The sequence below is a fragment of the Trematomus bernacchii genome, unplaced genomic scaffold, assembly GCF_902827165.1.
Source record: "Trematomus bernacchii unplaced genomic scaffold, fTreBer1.1, whole genome shotgun sequence".
Lineage (NCBI taxonomy): Eukaryota > Metazoa > Chordata > Actinopteri > Perciformes > Nototheniidae > Trematomus > Trematomus bernacchii.
The window spans coordinates 3,163,578-3,188,595 of NW_022987778.1; the positions used below are offsets into that span (position 1 = coordinate 3,163,578).

Below are 25,018 nucleotides of genomic sequence, written 5' to 3' on the forward strand. Positions count from 1 at the left end.
AACTGATCCACTGGTTCTACGGTGACGCTCGTCACCTGTGTGACCGACGGGTCCTGAAACACAACAAAACACGAGTCAATCACCATGAACATATCCCTATAAACCTGATCAACCAAATACATTCGAACATTTGTGCTATTTTCACTTCTGTTATAGTTTGTTAATTGTCAAAAACGTACATACAAAAGAAACTTGGATAATCTGCATACTGGGGGTACAGTATGTGTGATTTTTTAATTTGAGTGGTTAGTCACAGACGCAAAACAGGTCAAATTTCAAAATGTCATGAAGATTTTCCAGCTCTTTATTATATAATATATTAAATATAATATATTTAGTTTGTTGGGGGTTTTGATTGAATACATCACATTTGGCTTTGAGCAAGAATAGCCTGCATTTTTTTTTATTTAATCAAATTTATGAAGGATTAATGGAGAAAATAATCAGCAGACTAATCGATCCCTGGCCCAGGTATCATCTGTTACTGCATGCTGTTGTGGAAATGCATCAGAGTGGATTATGGGTATTTTAGGAACTACTAAATCGATATACAATGAAACCGTTGAACAACACCAACAACTGTTTTCTGGGCCAGTTTCTCCTTTATTTGGTTGAGGCAATAACATCACAAGACAACCCAACCCAACACGTCACTCACTGCACATGTGATTACAAAATGTGACGTTACTCACACTTACTTATCTGATCCGGACACACCTGTTAATATTCCCATCAGGAAACACATGCTGTTTCACACCCTTAGTAAGCACTGTTTTGAGGGGCATTTAGGAGCGAAATCTGGCTCAAAAAGCAGTTTAACAGTTTTAAACTACAACTTATCCCATCCTATTTATTCACCTTCAACAGGAGACTTTCTAAAATGTGATTTTGCCACGGCAGGTTTGGTATGATAAGTGATGTCTTTTAAGAAGTCTTTGTCAATCAACACAGGCTATGGAGATATTCAAAGCAGCACATTATGCAAAATGTCTACCAGCATAAACCACAGTCTGACTAACATTAGGAAAATATCTGCTGAGTCACAGATACTGAGTTTTAATGTGACAACAAGGTAGCCTCTGAAATAAGGATTAAGATGGGACAAGCCAAAAACCAGACACTAAAGCAACAAAGTGTGTAAAACAACACAAAACACTTCTCCACTGACGCTGATGGGAAGGTCTTTAATGTTCAGATCTGAACATGTTACTAGTCTTAACCTAATATTGTGTCAAAGTACATTTATCGGCATGATATAATGACATTAAGTCTCTTTACCGGGAAACAGGATAAGCAGTGATTGCCCAGGTGTGGCTGTTCTCATTTCAAAACCACACTTGGATATTACTACTAAATAGACTTTATATTGCATATTACAGCCTCACACTGCCAACTGATTCAGAAGTACATGATCATAAAAGGACAGTGTCGATTATTGCGGGGGAAACTGCACGTCAAGGTCACAAAGGGTGGACATTTTTTAATATTTTCCTATGTTGCCCTTCTAACATTCTTCCCAAAAATGTGTAACCTATTACTATTTTCATGTGACAGCCAGCTGCAGTCTTGCATGAATATAAGCTCTTGATAGTCACTGTAACACTACAGCATACACCTTATAATCCAGCTGCTATTAGGTTATTTATTCAGTCACTTCCACACCCAGCAAACAAACAGCAATCTACTCTCCACTGACGTCACGGCCATTGTGCACCTGATTTGTTTTGACTTTGCACTACTGTAAGAGATCTTTTCAATACAGTAACAGATGTGTTATAAAATCATAAAAATACATTTTGCAGACTCTGTGTCCATGCTTATCAAGGCAATACCCATAGCAGCAGAAATAAACATATAGTCAAAATATAGTCTCTTCAGTAGGGCTGGGCAATACGTAAAAAATGAAATATCATCACGTGTACCATTACCATGACCATTTAACAAATACACCTTGATATATAAATAACAACTAATGGCGCGTTTCCACTACAGCCCGCAGCCCGGTTTAAGAGGGCTGTGACGTCAGCGGCCCGTCTTTGGTTGCGTTTCCACTTGGCCTAGTACCGGCCGGCGGGTCCTAATTCACAGTTTTTCTGGCCTCATAAAATCGTGGGGCCAGGGCCAGAGGCAACGAGGCTGAGTCGGGCTGAGTATGCTAAACTAGAGAGAGCGTCGCTGGCAAGGGGGCAACAACTACAACAAGATGGACATATTTGACCGTGATTTAATTGTAATACACGTTTCAAAATGATGCCGAAGTAACAACATACTGATACCGGTTAGTAAAAACCATGAATTAATGCTTTGTCAAGTCTGCAGATAGACGGCAGGGGAAAAACCTTTTAAAATGCTTGTTTTCTAAATGGAGATTGGCTAAGCTAACGCAGTATATGCTCCGACCGTCCACACTCACAACAACGGCCTATACAGACATAAATAAAGCAGCGACTGTATTCACCATGACACAGGCAGTCTGTGGTTTGTACTTGTTTAACTTTTGTCTAGTTTCTGAACATATATGAGGAGCTGTGAGCTCTGAGTGCTAACAGCTAACGGCTGTGTTGTTTTTCTGGGGTCCTCTGAAGATCACGTCACGGCTCCGCCTACACTGCGTTACTATAGATACTGCCCCAGTTCCTAAACTGTAATGGAAATGCGCCATAAAGTGAGCCAGTCCTAACGAGGCCCAGCCATACCGAGCGGGGCCGAGCGAGGCCGTGTAGTGGAAACGCGACATAAGTGGGTTAAGGCAAATAAAAGGCAATCTGGCGAGTTTAGAAAATAATGTAATGTTATGTCATGCAGCCTTTAACACCAGAAAAATAAAACACTTATATCATATATCCAAAGTCTAAGACCATATCTAGTTGCATATCATAATGAAAAAATATTGATATATTGCCCAGCCCTACTCTATATCTAATTCCCATGCTCATGACAACTAAACGGGTGTGATTTTGACAGTAGTTAATCCGTTTAAATTAAAATAAGATAAAAAGTGTGCATAATTGGCAATTCTTTTACTCGCTTTGAGTTAAAGGTGGGGTAGGTCATTTTGGAGAAACCAGCTCGAGATCGCTAGAATTTGAAAATACACAGCCGGAAAAAATCTGCCACTTCCTTACAGAGCACCTCCTCCAACACACACGAACGCGCACATGACCAATGAGGGCACGAGATAAGTTTGTGCACAGATGGAAGGCTGACAGGCAGGTAGGCCATCCAGTTATTTTAGCCGGGCCGGCTTATCTTATATAATAAGGAATAGATGGTGCTCATGGCAGCTAAATATATATATATATATATATATATATATATATATATATATATGGGTCATATATCCTTATCTTAAATACATATGGAGTCTGTTGAGATTCCAGACATACACCAAGCATGTTCATCAGTCTGTGTAGGTGTGTAAATATAAATAAAAAACACTGTAATAATGAATTAAAGAATACATAAATAGATGAATAATAATAGATATATAGTGTATACAAAATACCAAAAATGTGTTGGAATTAGTGGGAATTCACCAGATAGGGAAGGTCAGACACACATAAGATGCAACGCTCATCACAGAATAAGCATTATTGAAGTTTGACACAAATTAGAAAATGAAGGTCAGGATGTCTTGCTCTTTGCTGACTATTCTTCCTTCAGTGTGTTTTCTGTAAGTCCCTAAACTTTATGCGATGGCAATAATGAAACACTTGAGAGCATGTGTTATAACATAATGTAAGAAACAATAAATTAATGCATCTTTTTCAACTTTCAGAAAGTCTTGAATACAGCCTTCATCTTAAATGTGAGGATACAACCAAAGGATCATTTAAATAGCAGCACATATTAGCTAATAAGTCAGCCACTGTTAACATGGAAGCAACAAGTGCTAGAGTTTAGAAATACTTTTCAAAGACCAAACCAGCAGCACCAATGGAGGTAGAGTAGTTAGCTTGAAATTGAGTGTCTTAAGAGTAATTTACAGAACTCTAAAAGTATCTCAAACCATGTACAACATTTAAGTAACACGACTCAATGATAAACATCCATTTTAAAATGAATACTAGCGGGTTTCAATGTGGTTAAAAAAGGGTTTGACACACATTCCAGGTTGGCTACAGTTTAACTTCCTGTAAAACTAGCTAACAGAATGCCCCGCCCTCTTATTCTTTAAACAACGCCCGCTGATTGGTTTAAGCACTGCCAATCATGTCATCTTTGTCCAATGGTCTTCAAGAGAGCAGAATTACATCCCTTCCCTTCAACATCGTTTCCTGACTTGCTGGCTACCTTTTAACTAACGATATGTCAGCAGCCAGACTCGACTGTGCCTTAACAGCTTAAATAAAAACTTAAACCACAACTTACATTGAAAGGATTGTCGCCGGCAGGGTCTGCGAACGGGTTGCTATCAAATTCCGACATTTTGATAAGGATTCGGGCCGGTTAGTCCTCTCTAAACGCAGAATAAACAACAAACTCTTCTCCGTCGTTTGAGTTGCCTCTCCTGCCACTTCCTCGAATGAATCTACAGCGCATGCGCACTACGCCACTTGGACAGTGACGTGTATTCTTTTACTTGTATTTTTTAAATATCTTCTTTAACATTAATACAAAAAACAAAAAAAAGCAACATAAGTCAATCACAATAATAATAAAAATGCCAGGAGACAATATACATACACATAGCCAGAGGACACTATTAAGTTATATAAATACAATAATGGAGGTGGACAAATTATTGTCTTTATAATTTATTTTTTTGTGATTTATAGCTTGGTTTCATTTTTAAATCAGATGAACTTGACACACATCAATCACCAAGAAAAGCACGCCACCTATAGAAGGAAATACAACTTTACAAGTAAAACGGTAACTGTAAAAGTTAAAATAGCAACTGTAAAAAGTGAAACAATTAACTTTAGGCCTACAAGAACAATTCAAGAAAAATCACAAGGCAAAGTTGACAGAAAAAGATAAACACATTTAAATAAAAAGGTGCAGGGTTTATCAGAAATCAATCAGAACCTGAATAGTTTATTTATCCAGGTCAAAATTGCTTTTATAAAGATAAGAAGTAAGAATAAAAAGTAAGAATATGCAATAAAAAAGATAAAATAAAATAAATATATTTACATGAGCATAAGAAGTTGACATACAATAAAATAGAAATACAATAATAATTGTATAGACATAAGATGTTAAAGTAAACATGTGCACATTTTACTGATAAATATAACATGCATATTAGTTCAATATAAACAGTGGTGTAGTAATATTAATAATATATTAATGTTGAATTTACACAAAAGTCATAATAAAAACGACCAAATATACAGTTTTTATAATTTTTATTATTAATATATAACTTTTGTAGAGCTTTAAATATTTCCCCCCAAATTAATAAAATACCAATAATCGTTTTTTTGCGTTTTTTCCTTGACGTATCACGTGGAAGTGAAAAAAAGTATTGAGTGTATCGTGACGTCACCGACGCTCTGACAGCCGACGTTGCAACCATGGAGGAAGTGAGAGGTGAGTGAGATCTGCTCCTGCTAAATATCTGTTTATAACCTTCTGTGCCTAACATTTAGCTACCTTAACCTGCAACCCATTATTTACATTACCTGAGAGCTGCTACGGGTTATTGACACAATGAGCAGGAACAGTAAAAAAAAAAGCTCGTTGTTGTTGTTGTTGTTGTAGAAGCGTCCACATTCATATTTCATTCGGCGTTTTGTTTATTTAAAGAGAGGCGGCTAGTGTTTACAGCAGCACTACAGTGAAATAACGTGTCGGTAGGTCTTTTGACCACGTATAACATGTCTACAGTGTGCACGGCAAACCTACTTCGTTTCTCGCTAATGTAAACCAGCTTACTGTGTGTGTTTCTGTCATTGAACGTTACATGGTCAGCTGGCCGGTGTTCCGCCAAATAATGAACCCAACCAAAATCTATTCCCGTTACATTGATTTATAATGAGGCTGTACAGTGTATTTAAGCAGGTTGTGTGAGATTGTTTTCCCACTGTAAAAGTACGCCACGCCTTGTTAGTGTGAATGCTGTTCAACCCCCCCCCAAACACATACACAGACAAATACACAGCTTTTTCACCGGGAAATGATTGTGAATGTTTCCCCTTTTAGCAGCAGCAGCAGCAGTATTTATAGAATATTTTTTTAAGTTTAACATGTAGAATGAAGTGTGGTAGAAGCTAGATAACAGAAGTAACATTATATAGTACAGATTCTTGTTAGAGTATTAACATTGTCATCTAAGAAGGCAGCCAGTAATGATTATACTTTTAACTAGCTACATATTGCACACTTATTTCTCTTATTTGGTGACAAAATGATGCTCAGTACACCTGTAGGAAGGGTAACAAAAGAGAGGTGTGTTTTCACAGTTGTAAAGGGATCAGAGGCCCCTGGAATATACTTGGTTCAGTTCTGTATTCACGTTTTGTTTTAAGGATTCCCACAATAAATGTTGTCTTTCCGTCCCCAGTGTTTCCGCTGACCTGTGCCGTGCAGAATTATGCGTGGGGGAAGCTGGGGCTGGACAGCGAGGTGGCCAAACTCGTGTTGGGGGGAGACCCGGTCGCTGTGGTGGAGGAGGGCAAGCCCTATGCAGAGGTAACGGTATTACTAGGAGTAGTACTGCTTCAAATAACTGATACAAAAACAGGAAGTATAAAGTGCATGAAATAGTTTTTGACTACACATTTCAGCTTGTAAAAGAATGATTTTGACTGTTATTCTAAATCCCTCAGTAATATCGTTTTTATTTCAATTTTAACAGCAGTTCTAGGTCGACTGATATTATTTAAAGCACCGTAACATAGTTGAAAGATGGTGTAGTTATTTTAAGATACAGCTATTGTGTTGAGATGGTAATACTGTCAGCTTCATAGTGTCTTTAAGATGTATAAATGTAGCTCACACTAACAAATTACACTAATCATTCTTTCCAAGTTTGACCAATCACATGAGCTGTGTGAAATATATTTCCGTGTTCAAACCAAAGTGTTTCTTGCTAAGTGTGTTGGCAGAGAGCCTTGTTCCCTCCTTGCCTTCTCTTACGTATTTCTTTATTTAGCTGCAGCAGCTCTGCAGGGTTTGTCATGAAGGTCATTAGTTCAGGCTGTGACATTTAAATGTGCCACAAGCAACATTAATGTCACATGCCATGTGGTTATATTGACATTCATGCTCATAGTCACAGGGTGGTATGGATTTCAAACCTACATTACAGTATGTGACCTATTGTTCAGCACATCTGCAACATAATATGTTTTACCTATTTTATGTTAGGTTATAATTGATCATGATATTTGTCTTTACATTTATTCATTTACATTCCAGTGTTTTTATTGATTGAATTTGTCTTCCTCTAATGGGAATAGACATCAACGTAATATCCTGTTTTCTGGGTAATTTGGGATATGTTTTCTTGTGAATGTAGCACTTGTATCAACCTTTTTTTCTCACATACCTAACTTTGTTTACAGGATAAAGCCTCATTGTGTCATATTGTTTGTCCACCAACAAGTGTGTGTCCTTGAGACAGTATCCTTCATTTACAAGTGATTTACACTGAGTGAGATGGATAGGATTATCTTCCCTTCTTACTGGATATAAATCACTTTGGATTACATTAGATAAATTGATTAAATGCATGATACTCAGTCTCTTTCTCAAAGGGGACAACTGGGACTCCCTTAAGAAGCTTGTTAACAAAGATGAAGGAGGGAAGCAACACGCATGTCATACATTTTTCAACATATGTTTCTGGAATTGTTCAACTTTTAATCTGGATTCAGCTCTCAGTTTTGTATTTTCCCCATTAGATCAGGATTTTGACCGATCACCCAGTCACAAGCCTACTTCTGTAACCTTTAGTCCACTTCTGCCTCAACCCACTCACTCGAAAGTCCAATATTTGACTTTACCTATCCCTCTCCTCTCTCTCCCAGCTGTGGATGGGTGCCCACCCAAAAGGAGATGCCCAGATCAAAGACAACCGGATCGCTCAGACCACGCTGGGCGAGTGGATCGCACACTTCCCCGCCTGCCTGGGCTCCAAGGTCAAAGACACCTTCCAGGGTCAGCTGCCCTTCCTCTTCAAGGTCCTGTCTGTCAACACAGCCCTGTCCATACAGGCACACCCCAACAGAGTGAGTACACAAACACACACTCTAACGCACACACACACCAACGCAGTGTTCGAATTCTGCGTAAAATGACTCATTTATACTCTGCTGTTTTTCACATTTAACTACAGCTGTTTAAAATATGAACCAGTCATCTATGCACTATCATAAGTTCCCTTAGAATATAGATGGGTATCAGAAAATGTTATTTTTATTTAACCCTTGTGTTGTGTTAGAAAGCTGTTACCGTTCATGATGTTCGCGGGTTAATTTTGACCCATGATTTATCTCAGTCCAAAACACTCCAAAACAATGACTATCATCCAATATTGTTTAAACTACATCATAACTAACTTATTATGCATTAATAACCGTACAATCCTGTTGTAATTGTATGTTATGGCCCCAAAACACATCACATCACATATTTAAGTAAAAAATGTGATTAAATTAACTCATTATATTCCGTATAGTGAAGACAGTGGATAATGATGTTATCTGACTATAATAGACTTCAAATTATTGTTACAGTGGAGGAAGGGGGTGGGGGAGGGGTGTCTAAAGTCAAAGATGAATCTTGATTGGGCAAAATTTGACCCCGAGTCACCCCCAACAATGCTGCAGGGTCTCCCCAGACCCGAACACCAAATTATACACTTTTTTTTTAGAGACCTTCAGACTTGGCTAAAATTGTCAAAATCAGTTTTGTAGTGTTTATATAGCTGTTGTGGAGGATATCATGAAGCCTTGTTCCGATAAAAAAAACTAGAGGGTAGTTACTATATAATTTTAACTTGAAACGGGTCACGGGAGACCCGAACACAACATAAGGGTTAAATATAAATTGGGATACATTTTACTAATCAGAAATGACAGTGAGTTCCCACCACCTGAAGACATTGTTACTTAGGACATAGTGTGTGATTGTTACCCAAACCTTAAAGAGGAACTGCACACATTTTACACATATACGTCTGTTTACAGGTCTCCATGAGCATTACTCCATATTTTGTGGAGATAGAGAGAGAGAGCTTTGAAAAGTCTAATAAATGTCTTCAAGTGATGTGGCTTCAGCCTTAACAGAACTCCTAATCGGTGCTTTAAGTTAGCTGCTACATTAGCTGCTACTAGTATAACACACCCAAATTCGACATTGAGTTTTTACAGAGGCGCCAGTTTTTTCAATACTTGCATGGAATAAAAACGATTATATTTCTGGCTCGGCTACATTGGATTTTAACTGAAAAAATCTGTCCCTGAATTCAATAATGGTAAGGATTACTGAATATGGGGGGTATCCACATATAGTTGATTAAAATAAGAGGTTCATTCCCACTTTAAAACAATCCTTGATTCAACAAGCGGCTGTTGGTTTCAGTTCAAAGCTGCTATCTCACCTTTATGTTGCTTTGTCCTCAAAATGGCCATATGAAAATGCAAATGGCTGAAAGCAATCTTATCAAATTGTTACAGAGAGAGAGCTATATACACACATCTACATATGTTTATTAGAAAGACTGCATTCATCATGGTTTAACATGTTTTCAGCTGGTTTGAACATTGAAGCCATTGGTCCAGAACAGACTTTGGTCGACCTGCTCTCCTCCCTCACTTCCCCTCCCTAGTAACCTTCTTCCTTTTCTGTCTGCATGCTTTGGTCAGGAGTTAGCGGCTCGTCTCCATGCTCAGTTTCCGGAGCATTATCCAGACAACAACCACAAGCCGGAGATGGCCATCGCCCTCACCCGCTTTGAGGGCCTCTGCGGCTTCAGACCGGCGGAGGAGATCCTGGGGTTCCTCAAATGTGAGTCTGAAAATCCCACAGGGTCATTAAGAGGATTTGGGATGGATTTTTGGGCAGTTACTAGAGAAACAAGGACAGAAAGATGGTGTTTAATGAGGTCACACACATACATATACTATCGTGGCTTCTTTCCTTGTTTTTCTTTCAAGCCACTAGACGCCTTAAACAGACATTTTTAACTTGTTTTCTTTCCTTTATATTACTTACAGTTGAAGAGTTGCTTGGCCTCCGATGGGTTGGATGATGATATGCGATGTGTTTGCTCAAAATAAAACAACAAACTTTTACACATGCAACAAAGAGAAGAGGCCTTTACAATATTCAAAACAAAGATGCAAAACTCAAATAAAATAACAAACAACTTAGGTATTCTTTCTTTCTTGATAACTTAATAACTTAAAGGGTAATTGGACGGTTAAAAACTGTTACTCGACGGCGTCTTTCTGAAAGGTTGCCCATCACTGTCACTCTAGAGGAGGCGCTGTGGGAATTGTAGTCTTTTATAGTGTGTTGACTACAGACGTCACAATTAGGTGGCGCCCCTTAACTGTGATATAATGGCCATATACCACGGCCTGTCGTGAGCTATTGCTTAATTATATTATGGGTGAAGTGGTAAAGACCTGTACTTCTAAGGGTATGAATCAAATAAATGCTTACCTTGTGCGTATGTGTGTGTGCACTGCGCAGCACCCACACCCGCTCCAGAGACCACATCACCCCCGTCCTTCAAAACCTGCACTGGCTCCCTGTCCGCCAACGAATACACTTCAAAATCCTTCTGCTAACACACAAAGTTCTCAATAATCAGCCCCCCCCCCCCCCCCCCCCCCTACCTCACCGACCTGATCCACCACCACACCCCTTCCCGCAGCCTTCGCTCATCAGAAGCGAACCTCCTTTCTATCCCCACACGAACCAAGCTCCGAACCTGCGGGGACAGAGCCTTCTTTCTCCATCGCTGCCCCCACCCTCTTGGGGGACAGAGCCTTCTCCATCGCTGCCCCCACCCTCTGGAACTCCCTTCCACAACACATCAGAGACTGCACCGACCCCCCCACTTTCAAAACACTGACCAAAACACACCTCTTCAGACTGGCTTTTAATTTGTGAATTATGTTGTGTTGCTGTTTTAATATGTTTTTATTCTATTTTATCTCGTTTTATCACCACTGTAAAGCGTCTTTGAGCACCTGGAAACGCGCTTTGAAATTAAATGTATTATTATTATTATTATTATCCATCAGCTGTCCCAGAGTTTCATGCTCTGGTGGGAAACGAGGCGGCAATGGAGCTCAGGTGCAGCGTGGGAAATGCGGTCCACACGGGCCAGGTGCTGAAGAAGTGCTTCACCAGGATGATGAACTGCGAGAAGAAGGTGTTCGTGGATCAGCTCAACATGCTGGTCAAGAGAGTCACTGAAGACGGTGAGGAGGCTGAAGGGAAGCTGGAAACAGACGCAGAATTACTGGGTTTACTTAGTTGGTTTAGTTGGTTAGTCATTAAGCATTATTAGAGTTTAGAGGGAGAAGTATCACATTTTATCCAGTGCTTTTTATGTTGCTCTCAGTCTATTTGAACATGAAAGGAAGCAACAGTCTTGAAACCATTAACAACAGTTTTTTCGTTTTAGGTCATACTACTGTATATTAAGACTTTGGGCATATAAAAAGACTACTGTTTTTATTCTATATATTGAATTACATTTGGGAAAAACAGTACCATGTGCCCAAAGAATAAAATAAACACAGAATGCTAAGAAAATGGCTGTATCTTAGAAACAAGGAGCACAATAATGTATTTGGTATCTATTAACTCATAACACTTTGAATATCAAAGATAAGCAGCCATTTGCAGTGTGAAGATATTCCATAGGGAAGATAAATACTAAACCTAATGTCTCCCTAATTTTATCAAATTCTCCTGACTTTAAATATTGATGAAAGTAGGATTTTACATGTGATCTAAAAACATTAAAATGATTTTGGTTTATCAGTTAATTTGACCATACTTAACAATCTGGTCTCTGATGCTCGTGTGTTAAAAAGAGAGATATATATATCAGCTGTAAGAAGTAATCATGCACGAAGCTGTGGTACTTACTGAAGCAGAAGTAACACAGGTTATCATTAAAAAACACTATTTCAAATGAAGGCCAGCATCATCGTGGATAAAACAAAACACTGAAATACAATTTATTAAGTGTCCCAGACTAGGAAGGGGAGCAGCGCTGTGATTAACCACCAGGAGGCGCAATATCAGACATTTTCTTATCCTACAGATGCAGCGATGGCAAAAGTACACACATCCTTTACTCAAGTAGAAGTACAGATACTGGTGTTTAAAAATACTATGGTAAAAGTAGAAGTGCTGACTAAACTTCTTTACTCAAGTAAAAGTAAAGAAGTATGGGCTTTGAAATGTACTTAAGTAAAAAGTACCCATAACTAGCAGCTGTTTTAAAGAGTACCTGACCTCACTTTATATTAATAGAACAATAATGTCATTGTTAGCTCATGAATGTTTCCATGCTGAACAACGGCAACATGACAACGTTTTCATTGGTCCCTCTTCTTTAGAGAAGACCAGGAAATGATGGATACACGGATCGTGTTCAAATCAATAGGCACGCAATGACTCTAAATAATAATGATCACGCCACCAAACACACATTCAAACTAAAGTAACCAGCCTGTTTGGGAAATGTAAGAAGTAGAATGTACAGGTATTAAGTGAAAGTAAAAAGTCATCAGAAAGATAAGTAGTGGAGTAAAGTACTGATACCAGAAACATTTACTTAAAGGACACATGTCATGCTTTTCCGGTTATTACCCATCCCCTTGTGTGTTATGAAGGTTTTTATGCATGTAAACGGTCTGCAGAGTCAAAAACCCTCAAAGTACACCCTGTAGCGAGTAAAACTCTAACACAGAAAATACCTCCCCAAAACGCCTCGTTGGAGATACGTCATTGTCCATTGTTTACTTCCTGTGTACTGTGACGTGTGAATGGCCAGGAACGAAATTGACCAATCCACGGACTTCCTCACACACACACTCAGTGCAGGGAGCAGGCAGCTCAGCTGATTTCTCCTCCCTGGCTGCAGGCTGATAACAGACAGTTGGGATCGCGGCGAAATTCTCTCTGCAGACCCATTCTCACAGCGTTTATCAACCTTTTTCTTACTCAATATCAAGCCACACTTATTGTTTTTACTTCGGCTGTGACTTTGTGTGTGCTCAGGATGAGTTTGGCTGTGTTTCGCTGTGTATCGCTAACAAGGAAACAACACCTCCACGGAGCTCAGCGCGATTCACAACGTCCCGACCAATCAGAGCACACTGTGCTCACAGGGAGGGTGGGGGCTGGAGCTATTGGAGCTACAACGAGCCGTTAAAGGCAGAGAGTGAAATTCAGTGAATACACGTAGTTTACAGAGATGCTGTATGAGAAACCAATGTGAGTTTGGAAAATTGCACAATATAAATCTATTCTAGTAGACCTCAACAATGGAATTATGATCAGTGGAAATGGCCATGACACCTCTCCTTTAAGTATAGTAACAAAGTATTTGTAGTACTCCACTACTTCCCACCTCTGTACAGATGGGATTTTTAATGGATTTGTAATAGGCAAATCACAGGCAGTTGTTTTGCTTTTTTAAAACTGTTTTTACTAACCAAATAACCCTCATGGATGGTTATGACGTGTGCAGGTGCAGCAGGGAAGGACACGTCGAGCAGCATCGGAGACCTGCTGCTGCGGCTCCACTCTCAGTACCCCGGAGACATCGGCTGCTTCTCCATCTACTTCCTGAACCACATGCTGCTGGAGCCGGGCCAGGCCATGTTCCTGGGGGCCAACGAGCCTCACGCCTACCTCTACGGAGGTCAGATGATGCTTTCTGTTTGCGTTCATGAGATAATGAAGTTGTTGACACTCCAGTAGTCCTGTTTATCAGAGAAGTTTTCAGTTTGTTAAAGTCCAGTGCTGTTAAAGGATAACTGCGGCATTATTCTATAGTTTTCTTATTGTCAACCAAGCCAAAATTGTGACAATGTGTTACTCAACATTTTCTAACTAGCCTACTCACTTACTCCAAGCCCATTGGTTCATACTGAGGACATTAGTCTTTAAGATTGGCTCACACATTTTACATTTTTTATCTCAGTTTCTTGCTAACAGAGCTGGGTAGTGTATTTTTTGCAAATGTGACAAAAAGGAGACATTTGGGACTATTTTCTGTTGTGAATGAATACACATTGGGTGCCCTTTGAGAATTTCCTGCAGCAGGACAGTGTGTGTGAATAGGACAAAGTAAACTACAGTGTGTGATTTCCTGTTTTTAAATGTTTTTTGAGCTAAAAGATGTGTGTTTAGAGGAGATCACAGTTATCTGGCAGAGTTGACCTTTTTGTGAGTTCACACCCGTAGTCAAAAGGCATTCTTGGAAATCACTAACAATAAAAGTAGGAGTAGAGGAGAAGAAAAAGCTCCTGTAATGCATTTAACTTCACAGGCTGCACATTGTAAGAGTATTAGAGGATTGATTTTCCTGTTTGAAGGAGAGTCCACTGCCAATTCTGCTTATTTAAAACTATTATCTATGTCCTAATCCATCCATGTAGACTGTGTGGAGTGCATGGCCTGCTCAGACAACACGGTGAGGGCCGGTCTGACTCCCAAATACATCGACGTGAACACGCTGTGTGAGATGCTGAACTACACCCCCGCCCCGGCCAGCTCCAAGATCTTCCCCTGTGTCCAGGACGCCTCCGACCCCTGCGTCTCCCTGTACGACCCCCCCGTGCCAGACTTCTCTGTCATGAGGATACAGGTAGAACAATCCAAAATTACTTATTTTTAATTAATATTTTCTTTACTTTAAATGTTTTTCTTTATTAAATAATAAATCTGATTTATACAGCATTTTAGTAGGATAGTACTATTTTAAAGTGTCAAAAACAAAGTGACAGTAACAGACTGGAACAAGAACAACCAGTGTTTTTTTACCTACTAGTACTACCAAACAAAGCAGGCATTTTCTTTGTGCCACTGCATCTCACAAATAAACAAGGACATTTAATAATCAGACCCTACAATAAAATAAATCAAGTTTCAACTCTAACTCAGCATCATCAGACAGGTTTTTCTTTAGGAATATGAGCAAGTCCACATTTCCAGGTAGAAGCTGGGATGTTTGGGCGTTTACAATATCCCCTGCTGTGGAAAAAACTCTCTCGCTTGGTACTGATGTTGCTAGGACAGCAGTGGTCGCGTTAACCGAATATTTTTTTTAACAATGACGGAAAAATCTGAAAGCAGTCTGTCATTTTGACGGATTAGAACAAACTCGGAACAGCGCCAAAGTTTCCCCCGCAGCGAGGCTCTGGTGTTTGCCGTGTTATGCATGCCCTACAAAAGGAAATTATATAATTTCCAAACCGTACTTTGCCGTACAGATCATTGAAATGTCTGGGAGTTTTTGCTTTACGCTGTGCGCGCTCCCGCGAGGTGCATGCATATCTCGGTGGGCATGCATAACACCGCCGTAACGTAAATAATACTCATTACATTGACACATGCATTATTTGTGATTAAAATAATGGTTGTTGGTAATGTATTAGCGACCCCCACAGATGTATGATTTCACTGCGTCCGTGGGAGCTCAGATCCCTCCTTGTGGGAGCTCAGCTCCCATTGGCTCCCACATAACTCAAACCCTGAATGTAGCCCTGTAAATACGATGTCCTTTTGTGTTATCTGTTGTTTTATGTTCATGTTGTAACCTACTTGCTGCCATGTTGGACAGGTCTCCCTTGAAAAAGAGATCGATGATCTCAATGGGACCACCTGGTTAAATGAAGGTTTACATCGCGGTAGATTTTGTCTGTCTCACGACGGTATTGAGACTGTTAAGTAACAGACAGAGAATCAGCACTTTTAAAACAGGGCTGAAACAGAGGGGATTATGGGATGCTGCAATGATCTGTTTGGTGTTTGGAGCCAAACACTTCAGAGACATGTTTTGTATATATCTGGGACCTTTAAACAGAGACTCTCACCTTGTCCCTCCTGCAGGTCCCCCCCTCGGTGAAGCAGTACACCGTTGCCCCCGTCGACAGCGCCAGCATCCTCCTGGTCATCGAAGGTGACGCCATGGCGACCTCTGTCGCTGCCCTCTCTGACATCACACTGAGCCGGGGCACCGTCCTGTTCGTCTCGGCCAATGAGAGTGTCTCCCTGCACGTCACATGCCCCTCAGGGATGACCATGTTCCGGGCCTGCTGCCTCCTGTAGCTGCCAGTCTGAAGCTGTGTCTGTGTCTGTGTCTGTGTCTGTGTCTGTGTGTGTGTGTGTGTGTGTGTGTGTGTGTGTGTGTTCCTAAAGATCTACGCTGCGATCAGGATTGAGCCCAATGATCCCCCTGCACCTCACAGTAGGTAGTACATTAAAGGAGCTTTCAGACACAGAGGCCCCCTCCCACCTAAAACCAACCTGCAGTGTTCTTTAGCTTTAAAGTCCACAGCTGATTTGAATTGTCTTTTTTATCTGGAGCGGTGCAATTTACATCTTATAGAAAAAAAACATAGGATGTTCTCTTCTAAATTCTTTAAAGGTGCTGGGTATATACTGAGAATCAAAAGTCAAATGATATGTCCAGAACACTGGCCATGATCCTATTTAAAAAGTAGTAAGGCAGTGCTCAGATCACTTCATCCTCGTGGGGTAACTGATGAGGAATCTGAAGAAGATAAAGATTAAAATGTTGCATGAAAGGTTATTCTTGAACTATAAAAAAACACAGTATAAAGGTCTATTTGGTATCTTTTCTGGAGCGTAAAGGGACTTCAATGCTCAGAAGAAATGAAAATGTGCAATTCAACGACAACTAGGCAAACACTTTCTGATCATGAAGATCATACAGAATCGTCTAGAACAGCAAATAAACATTTGGGCCAAAACAAATCTTCACAACTGATCAAGCTCCATCCACTGATGGCAGTTCAAAGCCTCCAAATAGCTATGAAATAATCCTAGAAATATTGCTCAATGCTCAATTTAAAACTGGTCCTTCTTCAATGTTTATGAAATGTTTCCTTTTTAGTCATAAAACACTTACAGCTGCACGTTTTTATCCTATTACAATACTTTCTAACTACTGAAGCAGGGTGGAGGACATGTTTACAGAGGTGCAGTACACCACCATCACTCACTGCTTTGTACACCTGCAGAACCACCTGAGGACTGAGCATGTCTGATATATGAACCAGCAGTCTTTCTCAGTTAGTAAATATCCAGACCTGGATAAAATGCATAGATACAAAAGTTGAGAGTATATAGTCATAGTGCAATACTGAGATGCCTGTGCATGTTTGATTTTGAGCAGTAAGACCGGAGAGGGGCCTTCAATCTCGACCGGGGATACATTTTGTTAGCTTTACCAACATCTCCTTTAAGATCGTCCATACAGCTCAAAACATTTTTTAGCTGTATGGACGATGATTAAGGCCACATGTTAAATCTAAAGTTTTTTTAGACCTGGCCAAAAGTGAGAGTGAGACTAAAGTCAACATTCTGAGAAGAAAATCAAATTTATTTTATGAGAAATTCTGAGATTAAAGTCAGAATTTGAGCAAAACCATTCTGACTTTTTTCTCAGAAGAAGAAAAAAATGTGGCCCTTATCTTCTTCTGTACAGCTGTTGGGTTTCTCAGTCTTTGTCAGGAGGGAGAATAACTTCATTAAGTTCAAGTTAACAAGGACAAACCAGGACTTGTGAGAAGGAAACGAGAGGATATTTTGGCTGAACTAGATTGACTGAAATATCAGTTTGAGCTTTTCATTGATAAGAACCTTAGAAAGTTCGGACTAAAATGCCTTTTAGTCAACTAAAATATGCCTGGCTAAATATGATAGTAAACTAAAAAGGACATTTGACACAGGATTCAGTAGCAATCGTGAGTGTCAGTGAAGTTTACCCTGGAAAGTATTACTGCTTTAAACTGTTACCAGTGCATGTTTACGGTGTGGAAACTTATTTTCAAAGTATAAAACAATCATAAAGTTAAAAACTAACAAAGAGGGCCATTAACCATCACCGTGCCATTAACTACATCTTAAAGTTACTCATGAGTGAAAATGCACTACTGCTGCTACATGCTTACATGTACAATTTGACTGAAGCCCGTTAACACAAATCTTGTACAGTTGTACAACAAAATGCTGCATTCAGTTTTATAGGAATATCGTAACAAACATGTCTGTATTTAATAATAATAATAATGGGTTCCAATTTCTGAGTGTGTGAAGCTGGATTTTCAACAGACGTTGCATGTTTTGTTGTTTGTACTGATTCTTTATTACTCGACTTTACATAATAAGTGAAATTAACCCTTGAACAATACCGTATTGTAAGGTTTTACCTGTGTGTTATGTGGTGATCCAACATGTTGGTAGAATATTGTAAGTAGATTATTTCAGTATGGTGCAAATTTCCACATAATATTCCAGTTTGTATCAGGGTCAATCTGAATTAAGTCAATCAATGAAGTGGATTCTTCTTGAATGAATTATTTGAATGAATGCTCTAACTGCCTGCCAGTGAGTAAATATGTCTCTTGTGGTTTGAATGAATGACAGTGAATTGATCCAATGCTGGTTAATGCTTTTACCTATGACCATGTAAGTCATGTGGGTTGATTTCTAAGCTTGTCCCTGATGTATGTGCACTAAACCTTTTATTTGTTGGTTGTTGAAATTGTGGGAAAAAGGAAGAATATTTGGGAGGTTTTAAGTTAATATCATGGTCTTCTTGATTAAGGAACCCTTCCTTAAATTCCTCTTCCTGTAGCTCTAAACATTAAGGGGTAATTTTGTTAACAAACCAACTTTTTTTCCATCTTTTCAAAACATATTTTTATTTAGTTATCATGTAGAGATCACTGATTTAAATATGAATTGAGTTTGAACTTTTATTTTATATTCTCACATCGTTGTTACTGATCTTGTTTTGAGTCACCTTATCGTTTTAAAAACTGTATGTCCACACATTTGCACGTTTGTTTTGTCCACTTTGACCTACTGTCCTTAAAATGCACATGACGCTGAAGTGGTTTAACTATAGTCTTGCAATATTTCTCTAGTAAAGGCATGGATTAGGGTTTTTAAATATGGTTATGTCTGGGACTGCAGATAACATGTGTATGTAGAAGTGGTTTAATAAAGCCTTGTTCCATTACTACAACTGAACTCCTTTTATTGCGTCTGCAGTTTGATGTGAAATCTTACAATACTGCAAAAAAATCATTACGGGCCTGTTCGGTATTACTCATTTATATAAGTAAATGTGTACCAACCGTTAGCCGTCGCTGATCTAGAAGCTAGCAGCTATGATGAGAGCTGTGTGGAGGCAATCTAATCTACTGTGTACTTCGTAGTGAGCGCCAAAAATGTCCTAAAATCGGTAAACTTGCTTAAAATGAGAAATGGGAAATAATACAAAATTACTGTGTGCTATCTTTGACTGCAATTGTATCATATTAATCCATTATTCTAAAAATATTCACGTATTTACAAAGCACTAACCAAAAATGTTGCTTAGCATTCTGGACACACTGTAGAAATATAATACATTTATTAGCAGATTAATTAATATTATGTAGAGCCCACGGAAACTTTGAAGTAAATTCAGATAAAACACATTTTCAGTTACAAAAGAATATCAATATTAATGTTGAAGAATAGCAAATAGCAAACAAATGTCAACAACCCTCCTAAGATTCCCATAAATGCAACATCTTTTTTTGTCTCAATCAGGTAGGTACTGTGCAATACATTTCAGTGCATGTTTTTGTTAATGGTAACAAACTAATGGCACCCTAATCTGGAAGGTTTCAGTGCTTTTTTGTTTAGTGCTGCATAACACAGAAGTAGGACTTTGTGCATGCATTGTCTACAGTGTTCACTTCTCTCACCTTTCAAAATCACCGTGGTATAATCCCATTTGCGCTGCAGTTCATTTTTCTTCTTGATACACTGAAGTGAAGTCAGTCTTTCATTCGTTCAACTTCCACCATCAAGCATTTGAGGAAAGTGACAGCTTCACAAGTACAGCAGCCATCTTGTTTTGTGTATCATGCAGATGTTTTCACATGTTCTCCTGTGTGGCTTTGTCCTCTTTACTCTCTGTGATCTTCACTGTCTGTCTGACGTTCTCCCTCAGCGGGCGCTGTCCTTTTGGCTCTTTAGACTGAGCAGCTGGTTTGTCCTTCATGGTGTCCAGGGTGAACAGATGCCTACAGATCAACTCTGGTGTGGGCTGAAGCACACTATACAGAGCCTGCAAAGCCCGCACATCCTCCAAAGCATCATGGGCCTTGTAGTTCACACCCAGCAGCTCCCTGACCAGGTTCTCCTGTCGGAAACTCTTGAGGCCGCGCTCCTTCAGCATCTCCCGGGCCAGAGGCAGAGTGTCCACATAGCCGGAGACTGCGGCCTCAAACTCTGCCCGGAGGTCCAGTTCCTCCAGAGTTCGGGCCAGCACAGGACAGTCGAAGCGGCGGATGTTGTGGCCGACGACGAGAGGATGTCCGAACATCTGGAGGAAAGCTATGAAGGAGACCAGGGCCTCTCGCAGGGTGTTGGTGAAGACAGGCTGGCGATGGAGGTACAGCCTCTGTCTGCGGACCCTGAAGCCGGTGACTTTGGACGCTCCTCGCTGCATTTGACCCCGAGGGATGATGTACAGGTTGAGGGAGTGACCTCCACTCACTGCAGCCAGCTGGACCATCTCACAACTCTTACCTGGGGGAAACACAGGAGAGCATCAGGGGAAATTATTACTGGAGATTACATTACATTACATGTTACTTGTTAGACGCTTTTATCCAAAACGACTTACATACTCAATACTGTGGACAATCCCCACAGGAGCAATTTGGGGTGAAGTGTCTTGCCCAGGGACACAACGACACAACGACATGCTGACTGCAGTGGGGTTTGAACCTGTGACCCCCTGATCCGAACACCTACACACAACCCACTGCACGGAGATCAGGCCTACAGGTGGAGCTTTGATGAATTACAGACTGTTAGGTTAGGTAAACAAAAACTTACTGTGTTAATTAGGCAAGGGATATATGGGTAAAATCTTACTATATCTCATGCTAGGCCTTTTTGTGATGATAAATAATCTTGAAAATCAATTTATTTGATGATAAATAATCTTGAAAATCTATTTAGAAACAGTCAATCAATAAGATTCAGAAAATAAAACACCTCACCAGTCAATGTACTACACTAAATTGAATGCAACATTGTCAAAGGGCTATCCTTGATGATTATTTTCTAGATTCATTGCAAAATGTCAGATTAATGGTGAAGACTGTCAATCCCAGTTTCTCAAAGTTCAGGATGACGTCTTTAATGTGACTTATCCGAAAGCAGGAAAAACTCCTTATTTTAAATGATCAAAAACACATTTTCTGCAATTTTCCATGAATATTACATAACGGTTTAATTTACTATCAACTAGCTAGCCATTATTAACTAATTGATTATTTGGCTAATCAATAAATTGACTAATTGTTGCAGCTCTACATTGCCCAGATGGGCCCTTCACAATGGAGATGTAAAGGTATGAGAAAAGCTCTGATTGAAGCCACATTTTGATCGAATCAAGAAAATGGATCAAACTGAAACCAACTGCAGTCCTAGTGTCAAGTCATAAACTATAACAACATATATGTAATACTTTTAAACAGACATCATTTATAATATCTCAAGCTTGAGGGTATTATGCAAACTGCCTGTAAAATGATAACTCGTTTGTTTGTTGACCCTTTACTCATTCATTCAATTTGTAGTGATGACAGTAAAACTAAATCAAAGGTTATTATGCAGTAAGTGTCCAGTGTGATTTGTCTACCCCCATATAAGTTGTCCTGACACACCATGGAAACTTTAAAGCAGAAGCATACACTTGTATCTGTCTGAAAACAGGTCATAAGTCCATTTAAAGTCTCATGGTATCTTACTCAGTCCAGTTGTCTCCAAGTCGAAGAAAACCAGCCTCTGTTGTTGAGACTTTTCTGCTCCGTCTGAGTCTGAGCTCTGCATCCCGACACATCCGGTTCAACAATAAGACAGCCACACAGTTTGGTGAAATAAAGTCAAATAATGAAACACTAGAGACTCAGTTAGTATTTATCTACATATATCAGCGTCAGCACAAAGTTGCCTGAAGATTTCCCCTCCATGTTTTTAGACAGCAGAAACTTTCATAATAAAAGCATCGTTCGAGTTTAATTTAAATAAAAGAAACTGAAACAAATTAGTTGCAGTCTATGCTCTAAAAATACACACAGACTAAATTGTGTAGTTTATGGTGTATGTTTGTAGCAAATTCAAATCGTATTTTTCAGAAAGAAAGCTTGAAAATCAGCTTGCCAAAGTTTTCATCGGGAAACATTTCTTCTTCTGTGAAAAAAGAACACAACACAAGCGTCTCAGGCGGAGTGCTGGCCCCTACAGGATGTTAATGGCAGCTCAAAAACAAATACTTAGAGTATAGCAGTGTATACAGAGGTGGACATGTTTTACCTTTAACTTAAATTTAACAGTGTTATCCTAAATTTAGAATTTCCCAATTTGGGATTAATAAAGTAGGCTATATATCTATCTATAAAGTATATATCTATCATATAAAATACACAGCGTAGGGAGGACACGAATGCGAGCAAAACAGTGTGTATATTTATATAATAGGCTATACTATGGTGTAAAACGCATATTATAAATTCTAATTATACAGGGATAAATTGTCTCTTTATTAGTAGTGATATAGCCGTAAGCACTTGGAGGACTCAAGCAAAGTCACCCCAATCACAGCCCGATAAATAAGAGTCAATAGTGTATAATTGTATTATATATGCATGTTTATTTATATATATATATTTACTGTCAATCTGATATTTTAATGGTAACTGTTGTGTATTCTACTCAGCCATAGCAGCTGTTGCTATGACGACTTTGGTCTTTCCCGTAGTAACCAGGTACATTTGGTTTATATTTCGTGGGATTACCTGGGATTGTTTTGTTCTAGTTGAAGGCCTCAGGTGTTTCTGATATATTCTCCCCTCATAGCCATCACTGTCAGTCAGAACCATAGACTGTATATATAAAGGTCAGAACAGAGACTGAAATCTTCACAAATAAACTCTCCTCCGGGAAGATAAGGACGAACCGACGTTTCAAAATGGCGACAGGTGAACTCGTTTAAAAAGTAAGGACTTCAACAAAAACAAGGAAAACGTGTATTGAAGTTTTCCGGAAGTTAGTTTGCAGTCTTTGCTCAGATTAACTAAAACCGGAAGATGTATCCTCTGGGAAGCAGTGTTCTTTACTTAATTATAAATACAAATACTTTGGTCTTAAAATACTCCACAAAGTATTTAAGTCCTGATTTCAAAAATACGACTAAAAGTAAAAAAGTATCAGGATAAATTAAAGTACATAATGTAGAAAGTACTCTGCAATATGACCCATTTCAGAATAACAAACTACAGAAGTATTATCAGCTAAATGTACAATATGTACAAGTAGCCTATCGTTATGCAATTTTCTTTTCACAATATTATATTATTATGGTTATTATTTCCCCCTGTTTTATACGTGGAATAGCTTTTAGTATTGTAATGTGTCAATGTGGACCAAATATAAGTGATATACTGAGTAGAGAAGTAGTACAGTAAGTACAATTTTGAGGTACAACTTTACTTGAGTATTTCCATTGTACGCTACTTTCTACTTCTACCCCACTACAATTCAGAGGTTAATGGTGTACTTTTACTCCACTACATGTATTTAATACCTTTAGTTACTTTACAGATCTGGATGAATGATGTGAAATATAACCAAGTGTTAAATCAGACTTTAGTTCCACCTGGAGTACATTCACAAGCTACCCTGCAGTATACAAAGTCATTAAAACTAGCTGCACCTTTACCAGCTTTGAGAACACTTTCATGATCAATCATTATAAAACATATATATATATTATTCTGAAATGGACCAATCTGCACAATGACTACTTTTACTGTCGCTACTTTCACTATATTTTGATGATAATACTTTTCTACTTTTAATTGAGGAACATTTTGAATGCAGGACTTTTACTGAAACAGAGTATTCCTACACTCTGGTACTTCTACTTTTACTCAAGTACAAGATATGAGTACTTCTACTTTTACTCAAGTACTAGATCTGAGTACTTCTACTCTTACTCAAGTACAATATCTGAGTACTTCTACTTTTACTCAAGTACAAGATCTGAAACAATCATTATTACATCCTTATTTTCCTAGTAATCAGCACATGGTGATCATCTAAAGATCATACCATATTCTGTCTCTGTGGATCTGGATCAGGAGTAATGGATTCCTGTCGTGGCTCCATCCAGCTGAAGAGATCTCAGCGTCTCTTCCAGAAACTGATCACTGAAGCTGCCACTGGCCTCAGTTTCTCCCCGGACACACTGGAAGACCTAACACCAGGCAAAACCTCCTACAACCAGGCCGACTTCCAGCAGCTATTCAAGCCCAGTGGAGTCCTGAAACCGTTCGCAAAGAGGAAAACAAAAGAGAGGAATCTGTGTCGACCGGCTCCGAGGCCTCCAGGGAGATTCACAGGTTTACTTCCTTTAGTGAAGTCTGAGGATCAGGCACTTCTTCAGCAGCAGACGGTATTGTGCAGGAGTCCCAGAGTAGAACCAAGCCGACAGCAGCTAAAACGGACGGGAGCAGACAGGTCAGTACACCTGCAGCAAGTGTGGCCAGGCCAAGGGGATCGACACTGGCCACACTCGCATTGCAGGTGTGTCTAAACTGTGGAGGAATGGCGGGAGGAGATGAAAAGACTCAAAAGGGACCCAGAGGGGGTGGGGGGGATGATAGCACTTTTTTCTTTAATTGTCTTTTATCTTTATTTATTTAAATCTATTTTAAAATCAGGGATGCAAACTTGTCACCTTTCGGCGAAATTCGCCGTTTTGAATCCA

The 25,018-nt window shown here is 39.3% G+C and overlaps 3 protein-coding genes across 6 annotated transcripts in view; 1 reads left to right on the forward strand and 2 right to left on the reverse strand.

Annotated features, from left to right (window-relative positions):
• scamp2 (secretory carrier membrane protein 2) overlaps positions 1 to 4,535 on the reverse strand; it is a 19,721-nt gene extending 15,186 nt beyond the window's left edge. The window contains exons 1-2 of one of the 2 annotated variants that reach the window (XM_034149207.1): positions 4,372 to 4,535; positions 1 to 53 (exon numbers count right to left, since the gene is read on the reverse strand). The exon at positions 1 to 53 is cut by the window's left edge and continues 25 nt beyond it. In XM_034149207.1, the coding sequence (XP_034005098.1) occupies positions 1 to 53; positions 4,372 to 4,428 (110 nt within the window). In that variant the 5' untranslated portion in view covers positions 4,429 to 4,535. The remainder of the gene's footprint in view (positions 54 to 4,371) is intronic. The other variant, XM_034149206.1, reaches the window with a different exon arrangement.
• A 918-nt stretch (positions 4,536 to 5,453) lies between these two features.
• On the forward strand, positions 5,454 to 19,204 carry mpi (mannose phosphate isomerase). Its single transcript, XM_034149205.1, has 8 exons — positions 5,454 to 5,538; positions 6,512 to 6,639; positions 7,980 to 8,180; positions 9,819 to 9,960; positions 11,208 to 11,387; positions 13,676 to 13,849; positions 14,589 to 14,797; positions 16,042 to 19,204. Exons 1-8 carry the CDS (start codon positions 5,523 to 5,525, stop codon positions 16,258 to 16,260), a joined length of 1,269 nt encoding a protein of 422 aa, XP_034005096.1. The 5' UTR covers positions 5,454 to 5,522; the 3' UTR covers positions 16,261 to 19,204.
• Positions 19,203 to 23,202, reverse strand: trex4 (three prime repair exonuclease 4). 3 transcript variants are annotated; one of them, XM_034149209.1, is made up of 3 exons: positions 23,046 to 23,199; positions 21,999 to 22,440; positions 19,203 to 20,766 (listed from the first exon to the last, which is right to left on the reverse strand). In XM_034149209.1, exons 2-3 carry the CDS (start codon positions 22,078 to 22,080, stop codon positions 20,111 to 20,113), a joined length of 738 nt encoding a protein of 245 aa, XP_034005100.1. In that variant the 5' UTR covers positions 22,081 to 22,440; positions 23,046 to 23,199; the 3' UTR covers positions 19,203 to 20,110. The 3 variants fall into 3 exon arrangements, with proteins under 3 accessions (XP_034005100.1, XP_034005102.1, XP_034005101.1); XM_034149211.1 differs by lacking the exon at positions 21,999 to 22,440 and having other exon boundaries at positions 23,046 to 23,202; XM_034149210.1 differs by lacking the exons at positions 21,999 to 22,440; positions 23,046 to 23,199 and adding an exon at positions 20,864 to 20,895.
• Between the last annotated feature and the right edge of the window lie 1,816 nt (positions 23,203 to 25,018).

What these genes read in the sequence shown, in the direction of transcription:
- trex4 (XM_034149209.1), bottom strand. Translation starts at nt 22,080, where the DNA reads ATGCAGAGCTCAGACTCAGACGGAGCAGAAAAGTCTCAACAACAGAGG. An exon ending in CTTGGAGACAACTGGACTGA is followed by an intron (nt 20,767 to 21,998) that starts GTAAGATACCAT and finishes TGTTTCCCCCAG; the next exon opens with GTAAGAGTTGTGAGATGGTC.
- mpi (XM_034149205.1), top strand. An exon ending in AGGGCAAGCCCTATGCAGAG is followed by an intron (nt 6,640 to 7,979) that starts GTAACGGTATTA and finishes TCTCTCTCCCAG; the next exon opens with CTGTGGATGGGTGCCCACCC. An exon ending in CAAGAGAGTCACTGAAGACG is followed by an intron (nt 11,388 to 13,675) that starts GTGAGGAGGCTG and finishes TGACGTGTGCAG; the next exon opens with GTGCAGCAGGGAAGGACACG.